General features: G+C 35.7%; 1 protein-coding gene across 10 annotated transcripts in view; it reads right to left on the bottom strand.

The window, feature by feature from the left end:
- The window catches only part of SORCS2 (sortilin related VPS10 domain containing receptor 2), a 552,575-nt gene that overhangs the window by 105,915 nt on the left and 426,464 nt on the right, over positions 1-20,196 (bottom strand). For all 10 annotated transcript variants that reach the window (XM_083834471.1, XM_083834474.1, XM_083834473.1 and 7 more), the window contains 2 exons: positions 13,272-13,436; positions 8,662-8,735 (listed from right to left, as the gene is read on the bottom strand). In XM_083834471.1, coding sequence (XP_083690597.1) covers positions 8,662-8,735; positions 13,272-13,436 — 239 coding nt within the window. The remainder of the gene's footprint in view (positions 1-8,661; positions 8,736-13,271; positions 13,437-20,196) is intronic.

The following is a 20,196-nucleotide window of genomic DNA, read 5'->3' as shown; positions in this document are numbered from 1 at the left end:
TGCAAAGGAGGTGCGCTGAGTGACAAAGTACATCTGGACTCATATACTAAAAAACCTCATTACAATACTTAGAGAAAATGATCATTTTGATACAATTATTAATAATCAAATGCAATAAAGCTAATACTTTGGATTGAAATTACATCATTGTTTAATGATTTTAATAACATTGATTTATGAGGAGCGGTGAAAACTCAGACTCAGTAATTGGTGGCTCCTTGGGAATGCAGGCCAGGGGGAAGAGACTGGATGATTTCCACTGCTGCATAACAACCAGAAATAATCACATTGCTGTTTTTTCCTAATAAGATAAATGATCCGTCTGAATAAGGAAGGGGAGGGGGAGTGATGAGCTCTGCCAAGCCTTGAGATGTGAAGGAAACTTCTACTAGGAATTTTTTAGTAAATGCATGGAGAAGTCCTGCATTTTCTAAGAAATTGTGTCTCTGAAACACAAACTATTAGAGTATTTTGGAGACAATACGTTAAGTCAGAAAAGCTATTATACTCACTGAGGTCTGATAAAAGTGTATCTGAACAGGGCGGGGGTGGGGGGAGATCTGTGGACTACTTTTTGCAGTGTACATTATCTATTACACTATCTACTTCTTCTAGATATTCACGACATACCAAATCAAACCTTCTATTTACTTTGCAGTCAGCTCTTCGAAGGAAGAAAATTATGTTTGTTGACTACTTTATCTTTTGTTCTAGACCTCATGCAGCTGAACTACAAACTAACAGAAACTTTAGGCTTGAAGTTTTTTGCGGCTCAGCCTGACTTGCTGGTTGGTACCAATAATACAGCTTTGGGGTACTTGTGAAAAAAACTCTTCTGTCTATAACTCATTACACATGATTTCATGAGCACAGTTTGAGATATACGTCAATACCTTTACACACTTCTTTCAATAGCTCAGAAGTGAAAATGATCTGTCCATCATGTACCTCCTAACAGTGGCAGCTGGCACAAGTAGAGTCTAATCTCATTTCCAGTGTAATCATTTAGTGCAAGAGGTTGCAACTGATGGGTGTTAATGAACACCACATGTACACACAACATGAAAGCTTCCAACCTGCACTACATCTCTCCTTTAGATTTGTATTTCAGTAGGTGTGAAAAAAATCACATGGAAAGTTCTTTCAAACCCAGTCAGGAAAAAGTAATACCTCTTTCGCCCTGAAGTTCAGACATTTCCCCTATTCCCCCTTTTGAAACTATGCTTCATTAAACAGGAGAACAGTTACTTCCAGAGGGTAAGTCCTCTCTTCTTAAACCAGCTGGATCACCTCCACTGACTACACAGAAGGTTTAGGGTGACAACTCCATGCTGCAGTTTGACAACCATTTCTACTCATTGTTCTACCAGATTAAGCCACCTCTCTCCTGTGTTCCCAGTCTTGCCTCTCCGTCACCACCTCAGTTGTTCCACTGAACCAGCCAGGTCCCAGTGCTTGGAACTGTCTAATTTAAAGGTAACCCCACAAAGATAGAAGCCACAGAGCTGCCAAAAGAAATTATCATTAAGCTATACCCATAGATACCTCACTTTCGATACATCTAACATGTAAGATGTACTCTTTAAGTGCAGAGTTTATCCATTCTGAGAGGCAAAAATTAGGTAAATAAAATAAGGAAACAAATTCATTTTTTCAAAGACAGGTTTTGTGTTTTATATTACTCCAATTGTACAGATGGCTCTCTATTTACTCACTGAAGACATTAAACCTTCAAAGTCTACTTTTGAACATCAACTATAGAGCAAGTTTCCCAACTCTGAAGTCTTTTTGCCTATTTTTGCAAACACTTAGGAACAGTCCTTTTTTCTTTCCTTGAAAAAAAAAAACCACATCTATTACGGCTACTAAGAAAATCTTCAGAATGGAGTATAGCTAATGCAGAGAACTTGAAGCAATATCCCTGAAGAATAAACTAATCCATTCAATTCAGTGAAGTCCTCTGCCAACAGTACTTTAAACAGCAATATTGTTATTTCAACTGTGTTTAAAGGATGAACCAAAGGAAAAGGTGTATCATACTATCAAGGCTAAACAGTCTCAGTCCATCTGCTCATGCAATATAGCTTTCCTAAAATGATGGGCAAAAACCATACATACAGTAAATGATCCACTTAAAAGGAAGGCTCAGTTATGTTTTTTCATTTTGAAGGAGAAATCTAAGCTTTTTTTTTAAAAAATATATTTTCATATATAAACTTATTGCTACCACAACATAGATACATCATACCAGTGTGAGGATTATGTCCACACATCTATTTACAAGCACTGCTCACTGCTCCTGAGCCACCTCTAGGACAGGATCTCTTTCATCTTACAGACACAATGGAACCTTGTAATTCAGCAGCTTCTTCCTTTTTTGTTGTAATTTCAACATCAAATTCTATTTTCAAATAGAAACTTAAGCTTTCAGTACAGTACTTTCAGTACCAAGAGCACTTTCAGTACAACAAGCACTTTCTTGGAAACTATTTTTTCTCAATTTCAGTTTTTACAACATGCACTTAAAATTCCCACTGGAGAAAAAACAAAAACAAAAACTTTAATTTTAGATCAGACAAATTTTACTGTTCTGGTTAAAGCAAGTGCAACATGCCAGCATTTCAGATCGCATTACAGTGTGGTTACAACACTTCAAAATGAAAATAGACTGACTTGATTGTAGGGTGTTGTGAATATAGGCAGCCTCAATATGCTTTTTCCCTTTCCTGTGAACACAAGTTCCCATCACCTCCCTTGTGCTAGCACTGGTACTTGTCTGACACCGTGTTGAGCCTCTCGGGAAAATTAATTCAGCACAATGTAATTTGGGGAATTTTTGGAGGGATTGATTTTCTGTTTCTTAAAACATCTCACCATGAAGGCAGTTGAGCACCAATCCTGCAGAAGAAAAGCAGCACCTTTGGGTGGTGCCGTGATGCAGGGTTGCCGTGGTGCAGCCGTTGTGCATGTCTAAATTTATTTATGTCATAAAGCTCATAAAGATGCACCTAATCAATTAAAGTGCAAAGGAGAGAAAAATCAGGGCACTTTTGTTTCCATACACAAGGTGGGGCTGAATTTGGTCTCTTGAGGGACACTACAGCTTTTTTTTTTTTTTTATGTATATGTTGCTTGAGACTGTAGAGAAGTTCCAAAAGATTAGATTTTTCATGACCTTCACTTTTCTGTATTAGTGCTCCACCAAGACATTACACCAACTTGATCAGCATTGCATCAGCATAAAAATGGTGCAATGGAGTGGACTAATAAGACCTCCGCGTCCATCTTGGTCTGTGTATAAATGTATACTCCATGATACAGTCATTTAAAATTTTATATTTTTAAATGACAATGCTAAAATTCTAAGAATTTAAAATTTATAGTTCTCTGTTAAGAATGCAAGTTAGCAGACATTTGGCATTACTTTAATAACAACTTTGCTTTTATTCAGCTAACTCTCTTCCTCACAAACTGCCCCAGTAATTTCTTATTCCAGTTGTATGCAATACTAGAAAAATATCAATGCTTACCTAGAATTTTATATTTACGTAATATACATGAAAAAAAATTACCACTGCTATGTAATAATACATATTGCAAAATGTGAATTGTAAGCATCAATCCTTTACGCGGTAATTATTTCATATTTTACTTCTGCAGCATGGACTCATTTTGTAGAGGAGCAGTTGCCTGTGAGCACTAATCAAGTAGAGTCTGCTGTTGACATGCGTCTCCTCTCCTTCCAATAGGTCCCTTCATTGTTAAATATTCGATCCAGTTCACTTGGATGCATATTGATGAAGAGATATCTTCAAATATACCATCCAAATCCAAAACCAAATCAAAACAAACTCGCTTGCTAATGTGCCTTAGTCTCCAATGAAATGCCATCTGAAAACTTGCACATCTCCTCTATCTGCCCTCTTATCATCCCTTAAAATGAACTTTACCCAACAGGTAACAAGTTCCCACTTTACACTGACTGATTTCTAGTGTGATTCACATCATTGGTTTAAGGGTACTGTCTTGCTTAGAAAGCAAGTCAAAAGCATGTAGATGCTTTCTCTGAGTAGCTTAAAATGCAATTGACTCTTGGCAACCTGATTACTCAGGGAGACAAAACCGCAATTTGATTTATATAAGCTAAAGTCAGTAGATTACAACTGATTTATGTTTCAGGCCTTGCCTTCTTCACATCTCTTTGAAAGATGCACCTTCAATGACTCAGTCAATGCCTTGCATGGCCAGAGTGCGCTGGTCCTCATTTCCTCCCTATTCCTAAACACTTTTTAATAAAAACATTTTTCCTGCCCCACTTATCTGAACAGCAGGGCCAAAGTGGTTTTTCATCCCCATCACCACACAGATAGGAATAGAAACAAATATCATCCTGAATGCTTAAGTCAAATGTAAGAATGACTGCCCACGCAGATCCATGGCTTCCCACACAAGAGCCTTTCACACAAAATTCAATGTTAAAAGCTCAATGAAATCTTCTTTCCATTTCTCTCTCCTTCAGGGCATAACACCTCTAAACTCCACTCTTTCACCTGACACTCAAATAGGCAGGAACTCGCTACACTTGACATTAATGGCTGCAGCTATGATTGATTGCTCATGTGGGATTTCATGATAAGAACAGAACTTTGGTCCCTGGAGAACAACTGCTCTACCCAAATACACTCATCATTTTTTATTTTTATGTTTTCACCTCTCATGAAAACAGAGAACCGATATCTAAAAATAAGAGTAATAGATACCTTTCACATCGGATCCACATATTCTAGTGAGCTGAGGATAAAACATTTCTAAGGCTCCAGACAAAATCATAATGAAAGTATGCTGGGCCTAATTCTCTGGTAATTACTGCTTCAAGACTTACTGTCCTGGGGTATATTTGTGCTGGTGTAGACAGCTGATTCACAATCTGTTCTTCTCTTATGTATTACTAAGCTCTATTTTGAGAAATCAAAAGGAACTTAACTGGTGCATAAGCCTTAGGGACTGAAAAGAATAGCAGCAGAGGCAGAGGAATCCCAAACTGCAGAATTCTTTCTTCTAGACTATTACCACATAATATATATTTTTTATTTTTTTATTTACTTTTTTTTTTATGGGCTTGATATATAAAACCGATTATATACCCCGTGATGTGTGGGTGCTTAGTGTTTTGCTGGGACAGGTTATTCTTTTTCTAAAGCAAACTCTTTGCATATGCTCCAACAAATATGCCAAGAACTAGAAAAAACTACAAGGATTAGGCACTACAACACCGCTTCAATAGAAATATTCACATCAGGACAATAATGCACGGGTGGTTGTAGTTTATAGCCAGACGTAAAACTGGTCATGGTAACCAAAATTTCTTAATTTTAATGCACAAGAATTTGCTCAAAATTCAAACTTTTCACAAAAAAAAAAATACTGAAACCTCTCAACTAGTATTTACAAAAAAATTAAACAGTTATTTTTAAGTGCAGGTACAAAATGAAATATTTTATTTTGAATTATATTGAAACTTAACTGATTTTCTGAAGTTAATTTCAAATCTACATTTCATGATTTTGCTTTGAAATTAATTAAAATAATTTATTTTCAGGATTTTGATATGGAAGTTTACTGAACAAGTTTTTGTTTTATTTTCCCCTATATTTTGATTCTTCATTTCAACTTCAATGAGAAAACAAATATAGAAAAACAAAGAAGTTTCTAGAATACATAAGTTTTGTAACCATCTTTACATCTGCAGCCTCCCAAGCCCTCCTAAGCTGCTCTGGGAAGAAAAACTGCTATGAAAGATTAGTCAACTTTCCTTTCCAAAAGTATAAATGAAAAAAATTGGGAAAACAGCTGGGGGGAGAGGGAGGAGGGGGAGAAAATGCCACACTAAATCACAGACGGGATGAAAATATTCTGTGCTGCTAAAATAGAGATGATAGTATACACTTTCCAGTGATATCAATAATCTTTCCATTAGTTCCACTATCATGAAAGACCAAATTCCATATGTTAGAACTGCAAAAACACTTAAGGGACATTCCAAAACACTGGAAAAAGCACATAAAGCCTTGAAGATTATTTAAATATATCGCTTAGAAATGTGTAGTATAAGATCTGCACGTAAACAAACTACCCAGTCCCTACTGACCTTCACATAGAATAAATATACAAGACATTGCATTAAATTCATTGCATTCAGATTTTCAAAAAAAAAGAAAAAAAAAGAGCTTCTTCAGGAATTGCGTGAATATCTGGCTTCTGCTGGAGGCACAGGAGGAAATTGTTTTTAAAAAGCACAGGAAAATATTATGATGGATATCTGCATTTACCAGGCTGAAATAAAAATCTTAGGCTATGTTATAAACTTCTATACAGTGCCACAGCTCCATTGATACCAAAGAAGTAACATTTGCTAAAGACCTGCCCAGTGAAATGTTCTCAGCACAACCAGCCAGTATCAGCAAGACACATGCCCTAATTTATAGAGATACACAATTAATTTGAATTAATTTCACCTATCTTTAACATATCGGATGTTACATATTGCCAAGAAAACAATACTGGACTTAGTAGAGTGTTCCAGTAGCCAAGGTCTGACAACAAATCGTACGTTCATGGAAAACTACACAAATACTTGCTTCTATTCAGCACTCAGATAACTCAGGTGATGAAGGCCATGATGAAGGGTAGAAAATTTCATATAATGCTAGAGTAACTTCCACAGGAAGGCTATCACGTCCAACCCTCCATTCACAGCAGATTCTTTATATATTGCAACATCACACGTTATTTTTAGAAGTATAATATAGATCTTTATTTCTATGACTCTTAATAAGTTTTAGAGAAGGATCATATGGTCATGATGCAGTGCTAAATATCTGCCTCTGGATTTTTGCTGTTGATGGCTGATACAGTTCTTGAGAGAGATCAGAGAGGTCTCTCCACTGAAAAAGGGGAAAACAAAGCCCAGAAATTATTTCTAATGCTTATAAACATACACATTCTTAGAATTTATTACTCTTATCTGAGAGGAATGTGACATTTATGAACAAACTTTGTCTGAAGTAATATATGGCAGTTATTTCTGCCAAAGTTCTGGGACATTTTCCCTGATTGTGTCTGAGTGATATAAAGAAGCATAAAGATTCTGAAATACAGCAAAATACAGACTTAATAATGTTAAGCATATACTTGCTTGCCTTTCTTCAAAAAGCATTGACAGTTTGAGTCAGAGCAAAACCGACATGTATTTCAGTGCTAAATTTTCATAATTTCTGTGTCCTAAGTACACCCAGGATTTGACAAGAAAAACATTAAACAACTTTTCAAGGGAGTGGATTCTGCTGTTCTTCCTTAACTGTTAGCAACTTCAACAGTTTTCAGACTGAATTTATTTCAAAAGTTTATTTAATTAGAGACTGAGCTAAATACCCTCCTGATTTACACCCTATGTAATCTTCATGATGACACTTCCTAACCACTGTGTAACTACTAAGTGATTATACCGCTTGCATGATAGTTGAGATACACGTAAAGCATGTTGCCTGTAAAACTCCAGCTGCTGAGTGGCAGTAAGTTCTGCAGAAAGGCTACATTTTGCAGGAGCAAGGAGGCAGAAAGTATCTGGCTGACTCAAATATTTCAGCAGAGAAGGCTGAGACAGACAGGAGTAAATCAGATAGGTGTTACTACAAACAAACCACAGGCTGTTTTCCTATGGAAAAACATAGACTACTATGGGCAGTAAGTAGGTTGCAGACAAAAAAAATAATACATTTGGAACTATAAAAACTCCCTTAATTTTTGCAGAGACAATTCTAGAACTAAAACAAATCAAAAGTCATTTAGAAAACTAAAGTGACTGGCATGTTATGACTAATCCTGTAATAAAAAATACTAATTACTTGTAATAATATGGTTATATACATTCTATATTAATACATTGAAGTAAAACGTCAAAGGTGGAATTATCTGGACTTTTCCAATAGAAATCAGATAAATATTAAGTGTGCATATTGAAGACTTTTAAATATAAAATCAATTAAAAACACCACAAAAGTCTAATTTTGATGCAAATGAAGTTACGTATTTTGCAAAATTACTTAATTGGCAGAAAAAAAAACAAGACTTATCCTTCAAAAATGTTGGCAATCTGCTTAAATCACTTCCTCAATGTTTTAAGAGACAAGCTAAAATAAAATCGTTTGATATATGTGTACTCAGTAAAGTCATATTTTTCACCAGTTTCCCTAATAGTGTAAGTTTACATATGACTCCAGTTAATAGGTCTGATTCAACATTTCTTAAAAAAGTTATAGATTTTTCTCTGTGAAAATACCGTTCTCCTTTCTAAAGATCAATTTTACCAGTAAAACAAAAAGCAATTTCATTGGACATTACAGTTCTCTTTAATCTTCAGCTCCATAGAACTAGACCTATTAACCCCCATATACACTGATACTTAGCATAATCACTGGCATGAGCACGAATTTGCAGTAGTGGATGCAGCAATGCTGACATACTCAATCTGCAAAAGACACCAAAGCTCCTACTGTCCTTAGTACATCTGAAAATATCTTTCTTGATTAGAACAAAATATTTTTGCTCCTCTTTTTTTTTTTTTAATTATTATTATTATTTGGAAGATAATGGGCATCTTACCAAAAAATATGATCTTTTGAAACTCGCTCCTGCAGAAGAGTCCATTTTTTCCCCAAGTCAATAGATGCGTAAACCTACAAAAAAAAAAAAAGAGAATAGGTAATAGGAAACTTAATGATATACATTTAACGATATACATCTTAAAAGAGAGGTCCCATGTCACTATTAAAATGACAGATTGCACACCAAAGAAAAAAAAAATTCCAGGAACTCTCCACAATAACTTTCTATAAAGAACAAAACTCAGTGACAATGTCTTCTTGTCCACCATGAAAACAATTCACAATTCATTTTGGGTCAGATTCTTTTTGACCCCAACAAAGTTACAAAAAAGGGAGGGTACAAGGATACTTTTCTTCTCCTTCTTTCCCTTCATTGACAAAACAAGCACAAATGCTCCCTTTATGCTTCAGGCCTTAATTCCATCAGACATACTTAAGCTAGGAAGTCAATGGATTTAAAACTCTGCTAAAACAGGACCAAAAGATATTATAGAAATACTTTTTAGAGATTTGATGAGGAAAGATGTATTTAGGTGCATGCGTCATGGATAGCAATCCGAGACCTGTGAGAAATGGTCACTCAACAGTGTGGCAGATGATGCCCTGAAGGAAGAGGATGATTCCAGTTCCACCTTCCCTCAGAACAGCTCATTCCTGCCAAAAATCAAATGCTAATGATAGGGATGGATATCAGTAGAGCAGACCAAAGCTGTTTTAACCAATATAAAATGGGGAATAAAATAGCTCTTCAAAAATCTCCCTTCTTTAGCATTTGCCTTCATAATCTGTTTCCTCTAGTTAAAATAGCAAATACCTATGAGGCAGATTTAAAACCCCCTGCTGTCTACATGCATTTCTTGTTTGATCCAATTTACATATGATGGGATTTCTCTTAATGTCTTGAATAGGGGAAAAAATGCAAATAAAATTGTCCTACTCTGACGTGGGAATAATTCACCTGTTCAGTCACCAGCCATTATAGAGGAGAGAATCTTATGAGGACTAGTAAGAAATGTTTTTCTTTTAAAATTGCAGGTTCAGTGGCAAACGAATAAAACTATGAATTATGTTTTACTAGCGAAAAACAGCAATATTACTATGTAAAGATAAAGGCTGAGGTAATTTCCCTCGACATAAACTCTGCAGGTATTCATTACATTTGAAACAGAAATAAAACAGCATTTCCTACAGTTACTATGTACTTCAAAATTACTGGGCTTCGTTCCACTGCACAATCAGCTAAAGCAGGTAGAGCACAGTTGTGGTAAGAAACGATGATCAGGACTCAGATAGTTTATTTCAATGTTGACCCAGCCAGTATACAGACAGAAATAATCCAGGAATCAAAAAGTCAGAGTGAAGAGCATCCTCCTGAGAGGGAGAAGTATGGCTTTGCACCGGCCAAACCATTCAGAGCAGAGAACCTGAGCTGTTTTTTCAAACATTTGTCACCACAGGCAGAAAAGATGACCACCATTTTGACTGTGGTCATCAAAGGGTGGGCCCTGCTCAGCTAGGTACCTGCCACAGCAAACCACTATAAACCTGGAAGAGAGAATCATTTAAAGCTTTGCCCTAACTCTGGTGTCCAACCTGCAAAGAAAACAAGAATTCAGAGGTTCCTGGAAGAGGGAAAAGAGCGATTTGTGATAACAGACAACAGTGGCACATAACAAAAAGATGTATTTTTTTGTCATGGATGAATTTCAGAAGAAAATTCGAGAAGAATCTCACCATTAGAACAGTGATGACTGCAGTGGAGGACAAAAAAAAACAAAAACCACCCAACAAACAAATCAAAACCCAACCACACCCTGGCCCTTTCTCCTGATCCAAATAAACCTTCCACACACATTTAAATTTTAAGTGTATGGGCTTATGAACAAACAGTTTGATTTTGTGTAGTGAGAAGCCCTTGCAATCTTACTGCAAGGGAGAACAAAGTAGGAATAATGAAACATTCAAACTGAGAGGGATTTTTAACTGATGCGCTATTTGAAAGAAATAAAAAAAAATAACCTGTACCAAACTTATGCACACATTTGAATTCCTTAAAACGAAAAAAAAATACCCATATGGCTTTTGGTTTTTAATAGCTGCATACAATAAAACTACCAAATGAGCTTAGATATGAGGTGAAAACAGTTATATTAGTGGACAGCTAAAATTTCTGGCTTTAGTGAACACATCTAATAGATGTTTATTATCACTCATATAATAACTGTAGGGAATCACTTTGAAAAGAAATTAAAAATGCATGTCTTATTTTTACCATTTTTCCATCCTTACAGCTTCCCAATGAACAATTAAAATCTACTGTATCTCTGTCAAGTTTTAAAAATCAAAAAGCATTTATAGAGACTCAGTGAATAGCTGATTGTTATTCATTATTGCTGAGGTAGCCAGAAAAAGGGAGTATAGATTTGAGACAGTAAATGGATTAGTCCAAATACATTGACTAGATTTGCATTCATTTATGGTGTCAGCCAGAGGCTAGAGCTGTATTTAAATAAAATCTAGGCTTCTGAATGAAAGAACCATGCAGATTTAGCAATATAAAATAAGGACTAAATCAAATCAGAAGTTGTGAGAAAGGCCGTGATGCTGCAGTAGACAGAGAAGCTTGCTGATTGCTATTTATGAAGGACTTGATCCTGCATTCCTTGTATTCTCAAAAGTGCCTTTGTAAGAAATCATTTGAGTAACAGGAGGTAATGGCTTCTCCTGAGCTTTAGCTCATATAACTTCTTGATACTATGTTATTTCAGTGAAAGTAAAATTAATTAACTCAAAAATCTGGAGTATGCAATCTCTCTAGGCCAAATTCACATTTTGGCTTCAGATTCAGACTCTCTGGAAACCTTTGACTTTAGTACAGTGACTTCTTTTCATGTCAAGCTGCAAGTCTGATTTTCAACTCCTCCTTTGCCAATATCACTTCTTCCTGATAAGCCAACTTTGACATATCTTAAACAAAATTGAAGCAGATTATTTGCCCAGTTATAGTCAAAGGCACCCTTCCTTCCTTAACATCTTCGGTAAAGATGCAGGGCTTGTCCAGTAAGTTATGGTTGACTCTACCTAACCTTCCCTGCTACTACTAAAGAGTTATTATTTAGTGAGTATTTTGTAGTTTTTTGCCAAGTTGCACTTTAAGTGTGGGTAGTAATAGTATCACTTGTTTTGGATAATTATCCAAGTATAAAATGCCTGAAAACCTCCCTATTGCATAATTCATCAAAACACAAAGGAAATGCCTCACTTTGAGCTCGTATCCCCCTCTCTTTCCTGACAAGTATTTTTAATCACTTTAAAACACTTGTGTGTGGATGGTTAACTTCTTCAGTACGCTATGACTCTTAAAGATTCTGCTATTTAGTTTTTTGAGCCATTTGATCTCCTAACTATAATAAAATTGGGGATTATATCTATCATCAGAAACAAAAGTCAAACTGAGAACAGCACTTTTCATAACATAGGCTTTTCATAACTTAAGGCTTCCCTGAAGCATTTGTTCACATAACATGTATTCACCACATTTGTAACAGTTAATTGTGTTAGGAGTTGAAATTGAAACTAGTAAGTAAAATACTCTGTGTAATTTGAGACTGAGTTTGGCTTGCTACGTTTTTTTTATTATGCTTCCATCCTTATTTGAAAATGCCTGTAAACACAAATTGTTTTGGGATCGGCTATTAAGTTATATATTATGGAAAATATCCCAAAGGATGAGTTGATGTAACATAACTGAAATCAGCGTAGTATTTGGCTCCAGCATTAGCAACTTAGTCTGACTACTCTCACCTCCTGTGATCTCTTACAAGGGTCCATTTTTGGACTAGTGTTTGTCTAATTCCATTTTAAAACAGGAGTAACAATGGAAGACAGGCAAGACCACTGTCAGGACCAGAATCACAGTGATTAAAGTTGCAGTTTGGGCACTATGAAAAAGAGATGAATGACACACTTACAGATTGTCTGCTCATTTGTTCGTGTTTAGCCTAACCCATCCAGAGAGATGACTTTATAATTTAATCAGAAAAAAATCTTAAAGATGGTCAAAATTTATATAATACAATGATTGAATCTCAATGTATTATATCATGAGTGAGAGAATTAATATACTGCTGACAGAAATCTGTTTCTACAGATTCAGTGATTACCAAAATCCTCTTCTGCTGTATGACTGAACAGTTTATTTTATTTTACTTTACGTCCCATGAAAGGCCTTTGAAGGCAGTATTTCAGCTTTATTAACTTTCTACTACATTATGAATTAAAGAGCAATTGCTTACATTTGGTTTCTAGGGAGGAGCACATTTCAGAGGTAGTACTCAACTCCACTTCAAGAGGATAAATACTACCAATATCCATATCAACCAAAAAGGATTGAAGTTACCGTAAAGCAAAGATTTGGACATCAATGAAATAAATATTCAAATAGGCTTCTCGAAAACTGAATATGGTTTCCTCTTGAACACCTGGTATTTCATAAAACTCAGTGCTCGATGACATATGACAACAGTTTTATATCTCCTTAAATACTTAGTGAATTCCTTGAAATTTAGTTCCTAAATTTCAAACAAATGCAATATCTTCATACTTTACCTTGCCTTCCTTTGTGTAAGCAAGCACTTTGTCTTCTTCTTTTGGGTGAAAAAGGAGAGTTTCCACAAAAAAAGTAATAGGTTGTTTCTGGAAAGTAGCTCCTTCATCCGTGCTTATGAAAAGGCTTTGGTCACGGTCATTATGCGAAGAGCTTACAAGAATGATCTAAAAGACAAAAATGACAACAAGCATTCACTCAGAAGATTGTTTTCTCTAAAACAGAAAACAAAGCCTTATTTTTGTTCCATAAATGTCAGAATTTGTACACACCTTATCTATCAAAATCCTATGGAAAAGAAACTCAAAGGCATCTTAAGATGTAGGGACAGCAAGATGCTATTAATCTTTGCTGACCTAACCTGTGAATCTTAAACTCTATAGTTTCTCTTGCAAATCACACCAAACTGATCACAATTCTCATCTCTGCTCAAAATGACTGCCTTAGATTTTGGTTCTCATGCAAGGTTCATGAAGCTACAAGAGAAAAACTCGAGACTAACCAAAACAGATCTAATACTCATAAGGACTTATCTTAATATGCCCATATAAATACATCACTTTATCTAGTGAGGCTACCTTTATAAATACTAAACATAAAAATAATCTCCACTATAGTTATATAAGAATCACCACAAGAAAGAACTACTTTATAACATATTTTCATTGCTTCACCATTCTCCTCCAGCTTTCTCCTCCACATTTTGGATAAAAGGGAAATTCACTTCGGTGCAGAAATATAAGCCAATCAATTATTTGCATTTCCTTCGCATGTTCAGATAATACCTTACTTCAAACATAGTAATAATTTGAGCTGTTTTCTTGCATGAAATTTGTGTCAGGCTTTGAGAAACCAGGAAATTCTCCTCATATAATTTAATCAAAATTGCATTCTTTTTAACTTCTTCACCTTTTGTAGTTGCTCAGTGTGTTACAGCATGGTTCTAAAAAATGCCAATGCGAAGATCCATTTTTACTGTCTCTCCAGACCAAATGGACCCCATTTGCAAGTGAAAAGGTGCCCTTATTAACTGACAGCCAACAAACAAAACATGGATTTTCAAAAGGCCAGCTGGGCTCTATTTAGCTCACCATTTGAAAAAAATAAAAAAGTAATAATCCTAGAATCAAAATATATTTAAAATATTCAGCAATTGTCACAGAATCCTGATCGTTGCTATATAGTGACTGCAACTTGCTAACAGAGCTAAATGGCAACCAGTTATGCAAACAGGATTACAATAATATGAATATAGAGAAGTAAATACATTAGAAAAAAACAGCACAAGTTTTATGTAGTCATCTTTTTAGGGTGAAGCTGAAGTTCAAAAAATTGAAATCTCTAATGAATTGCACAGATACGGCAAATGGTTGGGGCTTTTACTGCTATACCACTACTTGGGGGTAAAACTGAATACTGAAGGATGTGTGTGCACTTGTACTTGAAACACATACACAGTTTCACAAATTTCTGCATAGCTTTCATATATCACATATTGAAATAAATTGCTGAACTAGAAACTTACACATACTTCAGGATCCATGGTCCATCTCTGAAACCCCACGCTAATGCCAATGCTAAAGCCAAAACTACAGTGATTAGGTGTGTGACTAGGTCAGTCAGAGGAGCATGATAATAGCCCATAACCTTCCCATGATTTTCCATATTTTGAATTATAATTTTACCCAAGAATATGAAAATATGTCATTTTTATTGTAAGGCCTTTATAAATGACATTTTCACAAGAGCCATCTCTTATTCCTACTGCATGTAATGGCTTCCTTTATCCTTGGTAAACTCTTCAAACAGTATCTGTTTAATTTATTAGTATATACTGCATTTAAAGATTCTTGTAACATGTTCATTCAGCAGTTTTCTGCAGAGGGCATGACATCAGACTAAAGTTGAATGTGGCTATAATGTGCTTCCCTGCACCTTTGCATGCATCACAAAGTGCAGAGAAGAATTTATGCCCAGTGTGGAGACTTGTACTTTCCTTGCTATACTGCCAACTGCAACTCAGGCTCAAAACATCTAATTTTTCTTGGAAATAAAAGAATTCAAACTGTCAGCATGCTGCCTGAGCTACCTAATGCTCAATCCCACTGGTTTCTTACCAGATGACAAAAAAAAACACCACACAGTTCTGTGTAAAAGGGTCAAGCAAACTCCCCAGGGAAGGCTGCAATAACACAAATCCTGCTGAAGCTTGTTAACGTCTGGATGGTGGACAAGACTGGTCCTGAGACTCATGCATAGCTTGCAGCGAGTACAATTTCTTCCATGCTGCATCACTAGATGCAGTATGGGACTAATTCGATATAGAAAGTTTAATTCCTTTGTATAATGTCTGCTAGTCCAAATAATTTCCATAAATGTCATTATCTTCATTTTCTCCTGTTTATGTCTTTAACAACATATACAACTAAGACAAATCCCTATAGCATACACCCCAGAAAAGGTATAAATTGCACCTAAAGAGAATAATAACCAGAGACTACAGTGTAGAGTGACTACAGTCCAGAGACTACAGTGTTACTGACCTGCTTTCCTTTTTTGGCCCAGTAAATCTTATGATCAAAAACATACCCAAAGATTGGTTTGAAAATAATAAAGGAAATAATTTTATAAATCTGGGAGTGGCTGTCACAGTTGATGAACATTGAGTATAGATATGTCTGTTTCTCATCCATAACAAGGACCAAGAAAGCAACTTTCAAAGAACATCATTCCAGAAATTGAAGTCTGAGGAAAAATGTCAGATATAATGAAATGCAAGCACACTGTGAGAATAGCTAATGGTGTCCTTAAAAAAATATTATGCATCTTTCAGAGTTAAATCTGTGAGAAAAAATACAGCCTAAAGATTGTAGACATTTAAGCGTACATGGCAGAGTCCCTTACTATACCCTTACCTACACATGTATCACAGTTCATTTAATGAAATATTTTTGAATTTCACTCAGTGTTCTGATTTACATTTCCATAGTTTAAACTGATGATTTTGTGCCAAGCATACAGATTTACTCCCCACAGCTAACGCACTGGGTGCTCAGACTTGCCTGCTGGCTAGCACTACTTATTGAGGAAAATATTCCAGAGCAAATATTGTACCCACATTAAATGCTTTCCATAACGTTTTATTTACTTTGTAAGTGCAAGAAATACCCAAACCTTCCTGCTAGCAACTGATGAAGGGATGCAACTGGGACATACTATCTGGAGAAAGCTGACTAGAAGTGCTGAGGGTTTTAACTCAGAATAAACAGCTATTTTCTTGAATAATTTAGTATCCAAAAACCAGAACAGATTTTAATCACATCTAAACCTCACTTAAGCTTCTTTTAAACAACTTTTTTTTTTTTAACATGGCATTTCTCTTTCCTGTCAAACTCTTGTGTTTCTTTTTTTTAATGAAATTGAGCTTAATATTATGCTATTTATCCCTAATCTCACTTCTTAATTTCCCATCAGTTAAACAGACCACAATAATAAACGTGTATATATTTAGATCAGATATAAATCTACAACTTCCAATAGTTGAGTGTAAGTACAATATTTCAAGGTGAGAACATAACCCATGGATTATCAAGCAGTGAATAAAAGAGGATGCTATAGATCAACAGGGAGGAGTGCAAAAAATATTTCTTATAAAAAAAGAAAAATAGTTAACCAAGTCAATATATGAATTAAAACATCCCAAAAATTAAGGAAAGCCATGCTTTTTCTTGTTTCAGGAAAAACATAGTGAAGCAGGAAGAAATATAAAAGCCAAATAAATCTGAAAATAATGTGATTAAAGCCATTTTTATTTAATCTCTCTTTCAGGATTGATTGGTCAACATATATGTCTGTCTGCTCCCTCTACTGGGTGGAATCACAATCTGAGCACTCAAGGATAAAAAGACACTGACAGAAAAGGCTACTGTAGCTTGGGTATCATACTTCTTCTTCCCACTATTACCATGAAGACTTGAAATAATCATAGTGATTACCAGGGAGTCTCAACTGTAGATTTGGCAGCAATTCAAAGCTATGCTGTAATTTCAAGTGGCAATAAACACAGGATATTAACATGCATCATTTGCACTGTGTCTGAAATATAACCACCTCCCCTCAGCCTAGGTCCAATCAAAATGTAAACTCAAGATAAATTTGATCTTAATCAGCACTTTCTCTAAAACAAGGCAATCTTCTAACAAATTACAATTGTGCTGTCTCTTTCAGCTTCAGCAACTGATCTTAATTATAATTCTAGCTTTTATTTCCGTTCCTTTTCTCTAGTATTTAAAAAAAATGGGAAAAAAGTCAAAATGTCCATCATGAAGAAATTTCTAGACTTGCAGCATCTGACTTGCTCCAGTAGAGTTCTGCAGTAAGTGGTGAGTGAGATAACACACACTTTTTTTTAACTATATAAGCCTGTATATGGTCAGAAATCAGGACACCCCATAGTCCTGAGCACTCTAAGTAGTACTTGGAAAAAAGAAATCTACTTTGGGCTGAGTAAGGTATTGAAATGCATAAACTCTTCATTTAAGAGTACACAGTAGCCATACAAGAGTAGTCAAGCATGCCCAGGAAGCACCTACACCTCTCCAGGCCCTCCAGTAGGCATAGAGGACTTGGCTATGGGCATTCAATCCTAAGGAGTGCTGGACTCACTCCAGCAAAAACCTTAATGGCAGAACTAATTTTAAACTTATGAGCCATCCCCACTACGGTCAATTAACTTCCATTAAGAATGTGTAATGTGTAAGAATGCCCAGATGAAGGCTGTTAAGTGAACGGGACTCAAGGCTGCTGGGCACAAGACAACCCTGAAATCCTACCAATACCACCACATAAAACTGCACGTCTGCATGAATGTTGAAGCTATCTCAGGGCAATATTCATATAGCTTCACAGCACTGCAATCACACCCTCAACATTTTTTGAGATTAAGTAACTAAGTCATCTATTTTTCTTGCACTTACAGTTTACATTATTTATGTGTTATTAGATGTGCCTGGCTGATACAGAAATTACTCTAGCTCCTGGTCACAATTGTAAATGAGATGTTGCTTCTCAGACAGCATTCATAAAACAGAATGCAGACTGCCAAGGGTTATGATTTTTATCTTGGATGGTATGAAAGACCTGATAACTCAAGAGTGGCAAAGCTGCAGAGTGAAATATAGTTCCGTTACTCTCACAGTGGTAAAAACAATATCTAAAGAATCGAACCAGGGTAATTCCAAGCAGAGAGTAAAATAAAATGCCTTCCAGCTAGCAGTTTAATCTTGTAGATATTTCCTTGAAGTTGCAACCAAAATCACTCCTCACAAATTTTATAATTATTAGTGAATATAATCACAAATGAATCATTGAAAATTGAGAAGAGCTAGAAATCCAGCTTTTGTGCAACTAAATTGCATAAATGCACATTCATAGGTACGTAACATGAATATACATACATCCCAAAATATTACTTTACATAGTAAACATTAACAACTTTGAGAATTCATATTTTCTTTCTTTTGAAGAGTCTTCTCCAACTCTCACACATATGCATTTCAAAACAGCAACTAGTTTCTACGAAAACTGCCATTAGGGAATGGAAAGTGGGAATGTTAGGGAGGACTCCCGAGAAATATCTGCTCCACTGATCATATAATCTCAGGACACAATCAAAGGTTATACAAAACAATCCTGGTGGGGCTAATGGAAAGCGTGTAGTACAGTTTCATCTCCCTTGTGTTGTAGTGAGCTCATTAATCATTTGGAGAATCACAACTGAAGCTGTAATATTATTAATCTAGTACCAACAACATGTTAGGCACGTTAGGATGTAGAGCAAATATAAAGAATTTGGGATCTTCAGACAAGCTGGTTACAAACTGGAGTAACTGGTTACACGTGAAACATGGAGGAGGGAATGAACATCAGAATCGGTATCTAAACAGAAAAATGTTATCATAGCAATGTGATGGAAAACAAATAGCTTAAACTGCAACTAGGCAAGACTGAAATTACATAATCTGCTAGTAAGAGGAAACAGTTTTGAAAGAGTTACCTTTTCTCTAGGGCTTTCGCTATATGGGCAGCAAGTTGAAGGCTGGCTACATATAATTCTAATGAATGCCCACAGATAAACAGCTACAAAAGTTCTGATTGATGTTGATGACCAGCCTGAAAATCTTCCCCTGTTGCACTTGTTGGCAATTTGTATATATTTAAATCCTCCTGATCTCTATAACTGAACACCTCAAAGATGCTGACTACGCTGAGTCAATCTCTGGGGAATGCTAACTGCAGCTCCATTCTTTAGTTTTCTTATTTAGAGAAGTGTTGGGTAGGATAAGCAAGTTGAGACATTACCTCTCCCTCTGTGGGAGCAAATTTCACCCACCTGTAACACATTGCAACTCAACTAGAGTGGCAAACCAAATTTTCATGAGGAATGCTTTGTTCAAAAACATTTCAGAGCAGTAACTGATGCCACCGGACCAAAGATTCTACAGTAATCGACACATATTAAGCAAAGTTGGATTACGCAAAGTTGGCATTCCTGCAGTATACTGAGACAGGGAGGTGAATATGTCAAAGGCTACAGCACAGGGAGAAAGAGTACTCAATGTCTTTATAGATAGTTCTTTTTTTAATAGCAAATCTTGATATTGTTTTGATATTGTTACTTGTACCTTTTTGTTTTGTTTTGTTTTGTCTCTGCATATTTCACTTTGCATTTCTTTATGCTACTGTTTGGATTAAACTGAAAACTGAAGAGTCTTTTAGTCCTCCTGGAAGGTCCAATGTTAGCCTGGCTATTGCTAATTCTCAAGCAAAAGAGATCATTTAATGTACCACTTACAACTTTCTATACCTTAAAATAACACAATCTTGTCTTAAGATGTTTTGAGAGATGATTATCATATTGATATCTTC

The sequence above is a fragment of the Anser anser genome (assembly GCF_964211835.1).
Source record: "Anser anser genome assembly, chromosome: 4".
Classification (NCBI taxonomy): Eukaryota; Metazoa; Chordata; class Aves; order Anseriformes; family Anatidae; genus Anser; species Anser anser.
This window is presented reverse-complemented; position numbering and strand designations above follow the sequence as displayed.